Below are 13,976 nucleotides of genomic sequence, written 5' to 3' on the forward strand. Positions count from 1 at the left end.
AAAAGGCAGCAGGCAAATGTTATTGTAATTATTTTAATTATTTATTTTTTCTTAAGAGCACCTATGAATTTTTCCAACTATTACTAATGCCGACTGTGTAGGCCTACGTTTTTGCTGAGCTTTTTGCTATTTGTGTGTTTACAAAAGCCGTAAAAACTCAATAAATATTCTTGAGAAAAAAAGGCAGTCGAAGGGATGTACACCATTCAGTGCCCATGACAAATATTTTTTTTCAATACTTTTTCATGCTGTTTAAAGCTTTAAACAAAGCTTTTAAACAAATTATAACTCAAGCGCTTTGTTTTTATTTATTTTTTTACACATACTCAGGTACTTCTCACACACACACACACATTCTCAGGCACACACACAGTGAAGACACAGTGAAAAAGGCAACAAAGCTGTTGTAGTGAGTGGAGACCTGTGTTGTCGTGGATGGGATTGGGGATGGTGTGTTAGTCACCTCAAGGGTGGCACCTCTGTGTTGCACCTCCATGCATCACCATATGAAATAAGCAGGAAAGCTAAGCCGTGGTACAGCGTGAAGGAGAACGCCTACACATCCACACACTCTCACACAGACACACACACATGTTTAGACACATCTTCATGGCCTCTGGCAAAACCCAACCCGTGACCCGATTCTATGTCAACGTAGGATTGGCCTTGTGCCCAAAGCAGATGAAAGATCCCAAATTACCGAACCGGGCTTAACTCTACTCTTCATACCGTGCACCTCGGTAAGCATATGCAAAATATTCACACCAGAGAGAGAAGGGAGAGAGTCTGCGAGAGGGAGGAAAGATGAGCGTTACCAATTGCATGCTAGGAAAACAAATTCACGCAGGAGAGAATGAGGGAGGGATGGGAGCTGGGGGGGGGGGGCACTTGAATATTGAAATAAGCAAAGCAGATGTTGTTCGCTGCTTTTTCCGCTTCTTGTTTTTGGAACGCTCTCCACATTTATCACACTCCTTCACCTAGTTTATTCTCTCGGTCTCCTTCACCCCCCCCTCGTCCTCCTCTCCTCTTTCTCCTCCTTCCTTCCTCCACGCTTCAAGAACATTAAAGTCTCTTCGTGGGGCTGCGGCATCGCGCTCTAATGAAAGCGTTTGTTGTCATTTTTCAGATGCGCGGTGTGAAATTAAGCGAGCAGTTTATGTAAGAGCCGTGGCGGGAATCAAACGCCGGGCACACATCGGGAGACGCCAGCTACTTCAATCACTTCAAGCTCATATATATGTTCCTTTTGTTCAGTTCGCTATCTGCTGCACTAAGCCAATTTTCTAGCCAGTCTCTCGGCATTTAAAAAAGTCTGATTTCTTTCCCTATGTGGTCTTAATTCGTATGCCCCCCCTCCTCATGCTGATAAGTGGAGCCACGGCACGCAGGGGGGTGGAGGGTGGGAAGGAGAGAAAAACACATACATAGTTCGTTTTTATGCAGCCAGTTAACATTTTTAATTATCCTTCCTTCATGCTTCCCTCCCTTAACCCCCCCACAAACACACACACACACACAAACCATTTCCTGGAATTTAATAATCTTAATCTTAATTTTTGTGGTTGTATGTGTGTGTTTATGTTTGCAAACATACTTTTTTGTTTTGTTTTGAAGCGTATGACTATCCTGTTATCTGTCACCAAACAGTTTCTCTGCAGTTGTTTGATCTGCATTTGTGTGATTTCTGTTGTCTTTTAATTATTATTGACTTCAGCACGGTGCTGCCTGGCTTTTTGCTTTTGCAAAACAAGAAAAACCTAAACAGATTGTCCATGAAAGACAATCTTAAATTAAATAACTTGTATATGAAGAATATACAATTGCACACAAATTAAACAATTTAATCTGTACTTCATCTCCCCCACAACTGCTATGATAGAGAGTGTATGTGTGAAATGGCTTATTTTGCTTTTAAAACAAAAAGCTGCAGTCTTACAACATGTACAGTAGAAAGAACATTTTCAGCAATGCACCGCAATCATAAACTGGACCATGAAAGGGTCAGGCATGGAGTCCAAAGTGCAGAATTACCCCCAAGCTCCACTGCTTTGTAAAAATCACATGGGAAACGCTGCTGCCATAGCTTCAGGTCTGCAAATAATGTTACCTCCGTACCACAATTATGTTCGGTGGCACCAATTATGACAGTTAAGGTGTGAGGAATATTTTTGGTTAGTAATCCCATTGTGCCTGTGCATTTTCTCACATCAGTACCTCAACACTAACCCTAATTCACACACCTAAAACTTCCCAGTGCCATCCCCCCCACCCCCACCCTCCCAACACCCCTCATCCCTTCATCCCTCGACTCTCCTCCGAGTCCCTCCGTCTCTCTCTCTACCCGTCTCTCCCTGTCTTTCTCTGCTCCGTGAGCTGGAAAATTGGCTTCAAAAGGCCACTGCTGTGAACAAGGGCCAGCCACACAGTTGGGCCCGTCCGCTTTATCTTTCACGCCACGGAGGGGAAAAAAAGGTGCTGGCGAGAGAGAGACAAGAAGAATGGAGAAGAATAGTTTTGACCAGTCACTGAAACCAATAACCAGGAGAAAGCTACTTACTAGAGGCCTGTCCCTCTCTTTCTTTCTGTCTGTCTGTCTCCCTCTCTGTCTGTCTCTGCCAGCTTTGCATCTTTCTCTCCATGTCTCCACCCTCTTTCTTCCTCTCTTCGCTCACATCCATTCCCACTCCTTCTCATCATCTTTTGTGTATTTTTCTTTACGTCTGTCTCCCTCTCTTTCAGTCTCTCTTGCACATCCTTTCACTCACTTCCTTACTCCCTCTCTTGACCTTATTCGTCATTTTTCTATTTTATGCTCTCAGAACCAGGGGATACAGTATGGTCACAAGCCACAATATTCTCTGGAGTTCACAGGCAAACAAAGCTCTGCCTTTATGAATAGATTTAAAGGACACATGCATGCTGTACTTCAGAAGTCTTTAATTTACACATATTTTAAAGACCAGATGTTGTTTTGAGCTCCACTTTATTCAGGTCGCAGTTTGTAAAACAGGGTTGCACCTTGTTTTAAAAACTGAACAGCTTCAGTCAGTATTGTAAGTCATCCCTTTTTTAAAAACCTCTATAGGAAATTCAGAAATGTGTTTCTGAAAGGACATGTCTGCACAAGTCCAATAAAGCTGCTAGACAGTGTCAGTTTTTCAGGTCCTAGTGGTATTTGACACTTTAGTCGGCAGAATGTCATCATTTGTCATGTGTCATCATGCTTACAGTAGCATGAGTGTTTGCAGTTTAAGAGTTTATATTTTGAAAGATTTAAACCCCATAACCCTGAAAGTCCTGAGTGCCATGCTCTAATCTCTGAATCAGCTGTGTTGCCTTCAGGTGCCTTTTTGCTTGCCTTTGCTCAGTCCACATGGGATGTAAAGCGTGGTACAGAATGGCCTTAAAAATGACGCAGCGTCAAAATGCTGCTGTGCTGACTGTAAGAAATGTTGCATCTGTAAATGTGTGACTGAGTGTGAGAGCATGCAGGCTTTGCTGTGCGTTTTCTCTGTGTTCTACTGTACCACTATGGAAATTTATAGACTACATCTTTTTCAATAATATTGCACTTTTATAAAACACTCACAAAGGATTCCAACTTGACATTCAACGTCTTGGTCTAGTTGAGTTCAGGGCACACAAAAAAGTCAGGCCACAAGTCATGAAGTCAGAGTTTAGGTGCTAAACATTGCATAGAAATATCTGAAATGTCCTGGAAGCCAGTGCAATGAGGCCACACCTGAACAAATTAACTCCCCTTCTTATAGATTAAGAAAATGTCTAGCCATAAAACAGCTGTGTAATACTATATCCTCAAACATCCAGGCAGCATCAAGAAAACGGATTCATCTTTTGAGGTTCATTACTTTCTGTTTGGGGCTTATCCAGCATATCTGTTGATTATTTCTTTGTTTAATCAAATAGTTTTTTTGCCCACAACCCAAAGATATTCAGTTTGTTGTCATAACAGAGTAAAGAAACCAGACAATATTAACATTTAAGAAGCTGGAATCATTACTCAATTTCTCAAACTGATCGATTATCAAAATCATCGGCAGTTAATTTAATAATCGAATAAAAGTCAAATAATCATGACAGCTCTAGCTTAAAAATAAAAGACAAAACACAAACTGGTCTTGAATTCTCTGGCTTTATACGGTTGAACTAGGCTTTGCAGTATTTACTCGTTGCCTCTGAGCTGTAGCTGACACTGTCCCCCTTCTCCTTTCCTTGGAGGGTCACCTATCGGGGGAGGCAGAGCTGAATCAGCCGCACTTCATCCCCCGACCGTGCCACGGTGGCATGCTGGCACAGCGGGCAGCGGGCACTAGCAAGCCGGGCACGGGATGAAAAGCTGAGAGGATGAGATGTGGTTGGGGGGTCAGGGTTTGTGGAATTGAAGTAGGTCTTGTGAGTCCTGTGACAGCATTCTGTCACTCTGTGGACCCGCGCCTGCTATACGTTTGTGCGCAAGTTTATTTAATGCATGTGTCACTTTGTCCCTGTGGAAATGTAGCTATCCAGAGAACCGCACCCTTCCAAGGATACCCCACCCCTTACACGAATTGAGCCCCTCTTGCCTGCTGCCTCAAATAAACACACACATACACACACAGCACCCACCCCCTGGGGAGCAGCAGGAGCTAGCTCTGGGGGATTATGGAGAGGAAAAAAAGCTTTCAGGAGGACAGTCATCTGCTTCTCTCCTGCTGTAGACCATGGGCAGGCAAAAAAACTCCTCTCTTCCTCCCTCTAAGTCCCTTTTTGGCAATGCCTGCCAAAAAACTGGGCCGGGCAGCTTTGTGAAAGGCAAGGAAGGCAGGCAGGCAGCAGATCCCTCTTTCTGTCTGCACGGCGAAAAGAAATGGGCTCATTTAGCCAAAGCTGCCACGGTCAATGCAGGGCTCTGATAGAGGCTTTGGTAAGGTGAAATCCCTCCTAAAAAGCTCTGTTAGTGACTATGGAACTGTTGGGCTGCTGTTTGGTACAGCCTGTTGTCTCCTGTCATCCACCTACTGTTCCTGCTTCCTTGTGGGTGTTTTATCGACAGTACCACCCGTGACACGGCCTATCTCCGCCAGTGTCAATGCTTGCTTGCTTAGCGGGGCCATTGTGCCCACTCCCACCAACTGGTTGTGGTTCAGGAGGGAATAATGTAAATTCTGGATTTGACCATCGGTCAAATAATTCCAAGCTTTCTTCGTGTATCATCCTCTTAATATTGAAAAGGGCTCATTTCTTGTCATTCACCGTGTCTTGTGTTGAGCTCTTGGCTCCTTGCACAGGTAAACAGAGGAGGTTGTTTATCACTGGGTGCTGGGTGCCAACCCGTGGCATGCTCAGGGAAGGAGATGTTGTTGACCTTGAGTTAAAATGGAGCTCTTATCATTAGCTGTCTTGATTGACAGCCGTGTGTTTATGAGCAATATGGAAGGCTCTATTTCTTCCATCTCCAGGGGGTTTGGGGTTGCTGCCATGGTATGACTCATTTCTCTGTCTCTGTTTTCCTCTCACATGTTCTCTCTCTCCTTTCTTATCCTTCTTTTACCCTAAAACAGGTTAGTTCATTAAAAGTACTGGCACCTTCCAATTCATAAGTAGAAGAACATGTTAAAACAGCAACAAAATCAAGAGATCAAGTTCCAGTTGTGTAGCTTCTACAATGTTTAGTAACACTTAGTCATTAGATATTGAGGGCATAGTGCATCCATCACTCCAGACCCACAGATAGAAATGACAGATAGTCAAAACAACAGTTACAACAAATCCTGTTATGTCAATGGATTTTATCTGATCTTGATTATAGTAACCTCAATATTTCTTAATACAGACATGTGGGAATTTCCTGGATAATTTAACCATCTATGTTATGCAACTTATTTTTTCTTATTTTTTCCCTATCCATTTTCTATCGTATGTCAAATGGCCTAAACTGCTGCAAGAAAGCAACCACCCTTAAAGGGATAGTTTTGATTATTTGAAGTGGTTTTTGGTGAGGTACTTATGGATAGCCAGTGTATTAACTACAGTAGATGGAAGTTCACAAAGCAGAGAGGAGTATCAGCACGTAAGCTAAGCAACAAACTGCTGTGGACAGCTGCAACATGCATTTTAGCCTCCTTAAAAAAAGTCTACCCCAAAAAAATCAATAATCACTGTTTTATAAGCCAAACATCACTTTCTCCAAAGCATGTCATTTCATGGTCATTTCACAGAAATGCAGAACACAGCAGTTGCTAGTTTACGGCTGCCTCAATTGGTTTGTTTATTTGTGTTATTGTGTGACTTTGGTGGGTCTGAACAAACCTTTTAAAACACAAACTCACTAACAGATTGAGGCAGATCAGCAGCTCCTGTGTCCTGCAAGGTAAAATTACTGGTTTTCCTTAAGGGGTCTGGTTACTTTGGAGTTAGTTTTGACTTTGTGCATTGTTGGATCAGATCAGATTTATGGAGTGGATGTTCAAATGTGCACGACTCTCTGAAAACCCACTTTTCCCTGCATTTGCTCCCTCTGAAAGGTCCTCAGCTCTGTCCACACAGAGGGCAATCCCCTGCACTGTTGCTTCAGCCTGCTCCAGCCCTACCAGCTGCTAACTGTAGAGCTACCTGCAGGACCTCCAGGATCCAGAGAGCAGTCCTGGGCTGACGCCTGTGTGTACGAATGTGCACGAGATCGCCTGCACCGCCTGTCCGTCACCCGCATCCCACTACCATCCCACCCTGTCTCCTGCTCACGACACCCCTATGAGACCACACTTCTCCTGGGCTTAAGTGACTCCTCCCTGGTCCTGTATGACCAGCGACGGGGGGTCTCTCTCCTGGTTTCCTGCCCCATGCTACCCACCCTCCTCGCCTGGCACCCTGCTGGGTCAGTGGTTATGGTAGGAGGAGGGCAGGGGGAGCTGATGTGCTTTGATGTTGGTTTGGCACCTGTTAGCATGGCACTGGTAGCAGAAGAGGTAGCTCCAGCTGCCACGCTAAGGCTAGCTCAGCACCTGCGTTGCAGTGGAGGCCTGGAGGGACTGCAGTGGGGGACGAGCCTGGAAGGAGGCCCAGAGGGGACGGACATCCTGATGTTGGCCTTTCATGGAGGACCACTAGCAGCTGTCAGATTCAGACTAGGTGAGTAACATAAGTTTCAGAAATGCCTTTTGAAAATCAAATTACTGCACTCTTACAAAATGTCTGATAGCAACAAATATGGCATTTGGAATAGTTATGGAAGAGAAACCAAAAATCAACTTAAGGGCTGCAAGTTAATTTAGTTAATTTCTGATTAATTGTCGAGTCAATAAATTGTAAAAAAAAAAAAAAAAAAGTGGGAAAAGTCTATAACAAGTTCATGTGATATCTTCAGATCACTTGTTTTGTCTAACTAACAGTTCAAAACCCAAAAATAACCAATAAAACAGAGATAAGCAGAAAGTTCTCACATGTGAGAAGCTCAAAGAAAATGTTTGGCAACTTATATCAATTATCAAAATTGTTGTTGATTAATTTTCTGTTTATCAAGTAATTGATTAACAGCATTATTTCACATATAGGTCTCTCTAACACAAATACAATCCATGTTTCTTATGTTTATAATTGGGTTCTGAACAACTTTTAGGCATCAAATATGACTGCAAGAAATTCTAAGTAAGAGGAATCATAAATATATGTATATATATGTGTGTATATATATATATATATATATATATATATATACACACATATATATACATATGTATATATATATATATTAGCTGTCACATTTTAAAAAAATCCTTGTGACATCATTCACTGGTGGTTAACTGATGAGAGTTTTAGCTCTTATTCTTAGCTCCATCATTGTACACAGAGCATTGTAATAGCATGGCAGGCTGTAAACTTTACAAGCCAAGTCTCTGGTCACGACAAACCACAAAACTAACTGCGATCAAAGTGGAGAAGATTGATAGAAATGGAGCACAGGTGACGCAATGTTAGCTGCTTCACCCCAGCTCACTGTTGAGTGTGCAGGGCAGGTGACACCTGCTTGTTTGCTTGTACTAGTTTTTGCCACTGACATGCTCAGATTGTTCTTATAAGTGTCTGACAGCATTATAGAAAGGATTGCTACAGTGACAGACCTTTTTTTTTAAAAGAAGAAGCCCACCAAAAATGCATGAATTCATCTTTCCACTGTTCCAACAATCATCAGCTCTGGTTTGGTCCAAATAAATCCTTGATTCATGTACGTTAAGGAGCGCAGAGTGTGCAGGGCAAGTGATTCCAGACAGGGGAGAGATGCTCCACAGTGTGCTAATTTCATAACCGAAAAATACTAGAATGTACACTTTTACTTCCTCTGATTGTGTGAAAAGAGTCTTACTGGGAAAACATACTCAGGCTGATATAAGAATTTAGTGTGACACACTCAAGTGAAAATGAATCATTAAATGTTCATATTGAATATTGGCCAAATCTGATTCAACTGAAAAAGTTCTTAATCAGGGACAGCCCTAGAGAAATGTATGTATTTCTGTGAAACTACATGAACTAGCTTTTAATAATGCTGTCTAAGAGTGATGCAGTTATGTTAGGAAGTGAACACTGTATCTGAGGACAGGCTGCACTGAAAATAAATTGACAATAATTTACAAACCTTCCACACCCTCATAGTCATCTCTTGCTAATGAAGGCGCCTCCTCCCTTCAGAGACTCTCCTCTGTTTTGGATCTGACACTGTATCTGAACCCCACTGTGTAAATATGGCTGCTGAACGGGTCGACCTCTCCACTGCTGAGGGAAGTTAATTTGTTGACGGGCGGGAAGGTTAGCAGGAGTCACGCTCTCAGAGGTCATTCAATAATCGCCCCAGGGCAAGAGCCCCCCAGGTGCATTCTGGGATGCATTTTTCCGATAAATCGTTTACAGTGGCTGCGCAGTCCCTCGGGGCCCCCAGATAAAGTTTGCCAATCAAAATTTTTTCCGAAGCAGCCACCTCACCCTCTATCACACACATACACACACACACACACACACACACACACACACTCGTACAGTCACACACAAACACACACGCACACATTCAGCGTCTTTAATTGTGACTTTGGAAAGAAGATGTGACAGTGGCACGCAGCTCTCTGCTGAAGTTTGAAAGCAGGAGTGTGGGGGTGGATGGATGAAGGTAGAAGATTGTGTGCATTTGAGTTTGTGTGTGTTTGAGAGTGTGTGTTCGACTGTGTGTATTCAACTGCATTTGCCTGTGTGCACAGGGAAAGGGGAGGGTGTCTTCCAACAATAGCTTCCCCTCCTCTGATCGTCTGCCAAGGTTTTGATGAAGAAAGTCACTGCACGTCTTTTCTCCATGATAATTCTTCCCCCCACACACACGTGTGTGTATTCTTCTATTTCTGTGCTTCTATGCGCACACACATACACACACACACTCCAACTCATTTGTTTGTTTGCTTGCGCTCCTTCTCTGTATTGACTTGTTTCATAAGGCCCGCTACATGACAGAAGGAGTGAGTCGGGAGGCGGCGAGGAAGAAAGACTTGGCCAAGCTCCAAGTTCGTTTTTCCATAGGAGGCAGCCCTCCCTGGTGCCCCCCCCCACACACCCCCACCCTCCTGCCTGCACCGAGTTATCTCATCTGGGCACACGTTGGCCGTGGCTGGGCCTGCACCGGTACAGGCTGTGGAAGGGCAGACCAGGGAATGTGCTGCACAACACACAGAGAAAATAGTCATTTTTTGAAGGGACAGGAATTTAGCTTAATATTGTTGATGTTTAAAGAATAATTATGTAACTGGGTAGAACAAGGCAACAATTTGAATTTTAACCATCCAGTTTAATTGACGAGTTTGGCGGCTTATATTGACTATTCTCATCTCTAATTTTTTTATATTTTAATTTCTAAAAATGGTAATTTACTGAATGATTGTCCACAGTATCATGCAATATAGTTTTGATAGAAAAATTGTTTTATATTTTAGTAGACTTTTAATGCCCAACTGCCATTTTGATCCTTTGAGTTGAACTCTTTGTAAGTAGTTTTGTCTCAGAAGTCTACTTGTTGTGTTACTGCTGTACACGTCTTATTCTTTGTCTTGTTCCTGCTGCTGCTCAGTGGTATTTTGTGTCTGACACAGAGACATTGAACTGAGCTGGTCAAATAAATTTGTGTAGACAGGTCTGGGAGAGAACTGACTTGTCCTTGTCGCCACAATGAACCATTGTCTTTGCTCAGAGTTAGCTTAGAGTAGACGTTAACGCCCAGCTCAAGGGACCCCCCCCCAACACACATACACATGCACACACACACACACACACACACACACACACAAACATAGACACACAAACTACACCACGCTCAGCTGATGTATTAGCCACATTAGCCCACTCTTTAGGGGATTTGGGGGCTTGCTAATTGCCAGCTTGTCATTTTAATTGCTCGCACACACACCCCAACACACGCACACAGACACAGACACAGACATAGACACACAACTTCAATTAATTAGACAAGAGTCAGTGGTGATTTTGCCTGCCTGCAGTCTGGCCCACTGACAGTACCACTGTCAGTGATCACCTTCACTGTCCACAACTGTGCCACTAGCTGTGCCCAAATGGTTTGTGAACACATAAGCTTAACTACATCATAGTAGAAAACTGCAAGTAGCATGTATGCAAAGCATTTTGTGTGGAAAATTCAAGTTTGGACACACTCGTTGGTAAGTATGGCGACTTGCATTTGAGTTTGGTGGTTTGGCTCTGCTCCTGTTTGTCACGTACATCAGTGCTTCCAAAAACATGTTATCAGTTCCTGAGACTGTTGCACCATCGTGAGCAAGTAACAATGGACCATAATCACCCAGGGCATTCAATACCTTCACTTCCCATATAAGTAGTAAAGTAGTACACATAAATCCCCACATGCACCTTTGCCCTTTTACACACAGAATGAGACACCTGTACTACCGGGAAGAACACAAAACCTTGTCCTTCCATTATTCAGCAGAGTTCTAAAGTGCTCACACACACCCACACCCACACATACAAACACAAACAAAAGCATAATCAATCACCTCTGATCAAAAGGCCACACCAGTTGTAGTGTTCTTCTCATCTTCTCAAGAGACATTTCAGATCTCAGGTCAAGTTAAAGTTCTGGATAAATAGATCTGAAAAAAAGAAATTATTTGAACATAAGTGAGCATGCTTATAATTTTTCAGATGTATTTAAATAGGTGGTGATGAGGAGATCTTACAGATGATACAGAGTATACAGCAGGGATTAAACATGCTTCCCAGCTAATTGATTGACAAGCCAAAACCAATCCAACCAATCTAGAGCTGCTTCACAGTTTAGACTGATCCACTGGACACTTACTTGTCTTAAGTAAGTGCTCCACGATATTCTGCATCATCACACAAAGTAAGAACCATTGCACCCTATGGTATTAAAGTTTTTGGAAAATAGGGAAATAATTTGAAATTTTATTTTGTTGTACATATTTTGCACATTTAAAACCACATATTAGTAAAAGGGTATATATATTATTACAGTGATGTGCAGTATGTAAATGCATATACAGCAAATATAAAACAAAAATGCATTAATATAAAAATTTGTGTCAACATTTGAAATATCAACTCTCACAGACCAAACTCTTCAACATTAGCAAGTGTAAAATAAAATCAGATATCGTTAATACTTAATACTGTTTGAGGTAGTAGATAATCCTCTGTGATATAGTTATTTTTTGATATTTATTTATTAATTTGTATGGACAAACATCAGGTGATAACACCAGACAGGACAGCTTCATATATAGATGTTATATAATTGTTTTTTGGGTTTGTTTTTTTTTTTTCTTTTGATATTTTTAATCATCTCTTTGCTGTTGGTTTGTTTTCTACAATAATAAACTATTTTCTTTTCCTTTCTTGATGTGATAGGTGCTCTGACAGGAGGCCAGATGGGTCCTGGGGAGCTGCTGCAGCAGCATCTGCGTTGTGGCCAGGTCAGAGAGGCACTAGGCATCCTGGAAGCCATGGACTGGAGCATCATGGGAGACGACTGCTTCCGAGGCCTGAGCTCAATCACCGACCACCTGCTGAGGCTGGAGCTGAACGCAGAGAGAGAGGGTTGGTCTCTGGGTCAAACACTTCACATTAGATACTGTCTAGTTTTACAGTTATTTCTGTGAATTTAGAATAATCTCACTGAGTGAATCAAGCATTAGTGGACTTTTCTGGATAGGTAACATTAGACTGAATCCCACAGAGGAAGAAGTCAATATTTTAAAAATGCAAGTTATTATATAAGCTTCAAAACTCATGAGCCATATCAGCCTAAAGGTTTTGGTTATTCTACTTAGATTTTTAATTACATTTCTACAGTTAAATTTTGCTCTTAATCAGCACTTCTTGAATTAGACTTTCTTTTGTGGATGGACTATCTCAGAGAGTGTTTTTTTGAAAAGTTAATCTATAATGAGACGTTGACTAATATACAGAGAAGCAAAGGATTTAACTGTGCTAGCATCATTATCTTTCAAAATAAAAATACTTTGTCTGTCACCGCTTGTCACACATCTACTAAAACCTTATGGACCATTAACTTAACTTAAAATTATGTTGCAGTAAATTTTAAAACTAGCTCTTTTTAAACCTCAGTTTGATTTTTACTCTAAATTAAAATCTGTTGCACCAAAACTGTGCGCTTCAGTATTAACTTTAAACTGAGGAACTTAAACTTTTAAAATTAAATGATGGATTGAGCAAAATTACCAAATTTTTCGAAGAAAGTTAAGGGACAGATTTTCAGTCTGCCAGCTGCTTCCAGTCTCTCTTTGTCCTTAGTGTTTAGTCTTCTATGATTCAACCATGTTGCTTTATTAATTTGGCCAACAAGTATTTCTCAAAGGAGGAGGAATTAAAGCTTCCCTGTTGAGCCATCATGAGTAGGTTAACTAGGCAAATTAACTTTAAGTTAGCTAGTGAATAATGTAATATTTTGTGAACTTTTTACTTAGCCAGCATATTATTAACTTTTAAGCTAACTTGCAAGAAGTGTTACGTTTTAGAACAGCCAAAAGGTGATGGTTAGCCTCCCTGGTTTATACTTATTTGAATTTATTATTTATTCATTATGATAAACTCTCTTTAATTTTGCTTTACATTGGACATTGGAGTCACTAAACAGAGATTAGTCTATAATTTTGCAGCAGAGTGCTGCTTAATTGGACTTAACTGGATGTACACACTTTTAATGTAGTTTTGCTAATCTTTGATTAGAACTAATTTTTTTAATTTGTTTTTTGTTGTTTGTGTTTCTGTTCTGTCTTTAGCTCAACTAGAAGCAGTTCTGGGTGTATTTTATGCCCCACCTGCCCCTCTCTCCGATGTGGTGATACTTGAGTACAGGGAACAAATCAGCAAGTATGCCCGCCGCTTTTTTCACCACCTCCTCAGGTAACGCCACCCACTCTGTGCTGTTGCTCTTGTTCTAATTTGATCTTCTTTTGCGTAACCCTTCAGCTGGGGTCGAAGGTCAAGGGCAGCTATATTTAGAGCACTCTGTGTGCTAAATGCATTTAAATACATACATGAACAGTATGTTCGTGTGTGTGTATTTTTGAGATATGAGCAGAACATTTTATTCATTTTAGCAACATAAGGTGCAGAATCAGAACAAGAAAAACTGTCCAAAAAAGGTCTTTCAGAAAATGACATCCATGGAAGATGCAATTTTAATACTGCTTATTTTGCACTCGCTATGGCTATTTTAAAAATTCTTAAATGGAAATAGCTTTTGAATTTCCTCGCACACGCACTGATGCAGCTTTGAGTCATTCATAAGGCAAAGCACCTCACATGCACCTGTTTAGACTGTTGTTTCATTTTCCCTTCTGCCATGAGAGCCTTTTGAAATGCCTGTTTGACTGAAATAGACCCTGTTGTTCCCACACACTGCTGCTTACTGCTCTCCATCC

The 13,976-nt window shown here is 41.5% G+C and overlaps 1 protein-coding gene across 5 annotated transcripts in view; it reads left to right on the top strand.

The window, feature by feature from the left end:
* The window catches only part of wdpcp (WD repeat containing planar cell polarity effector), a 91,963-nt gene that overhangs the window by 53,438 nt on the left and 24,549 nt on the right, over nucleotides 1-13,976 (top strand). For all 5 annotated transcript variants that reach the window (XR_014771872.1, XR_014771873.1, XM_084736578.1 and 2 more), the window contains exons 11-13: nucleotides 6,528-7,131; nucleotides 11,938-12,126; nucleotides 13,332-13,455. Coding sequence is in view for 3 of the 5 variants with exons in the window: in XM_084736578.1 (XP_084592704.1) it covers nucleotides 6,528-7,131; nucleotides 11,938-12,126; nucleotides 13,332-13,455 (917 nt within the window). In the remaining 2 variants the exon portion in view is untranslated. The remainder of the gene's footprint in view (nucleotides 1-6,527; nucleotides 7,132-11,937; nucleotides 12,127-13,331; nucleotides 13,456-13,976) is intronic.

This window comes from Lutjanus erythropterus, chromosome 14 (genome assembly GCF_056507025.1).
Source record: "Lutjanus erythropterus isolate fLutEry1 chromosome 14, fLutEry1.hap2, whole genome shotgun sequence".
NCBI classification, from domain to species: domain Eukaryota; kingdom Metazoa; phylum Chordata; class Actinopteri; order Lutjaniformes; family Lutjanidae; genus Lutjanus; species Lutjanus erythropterus.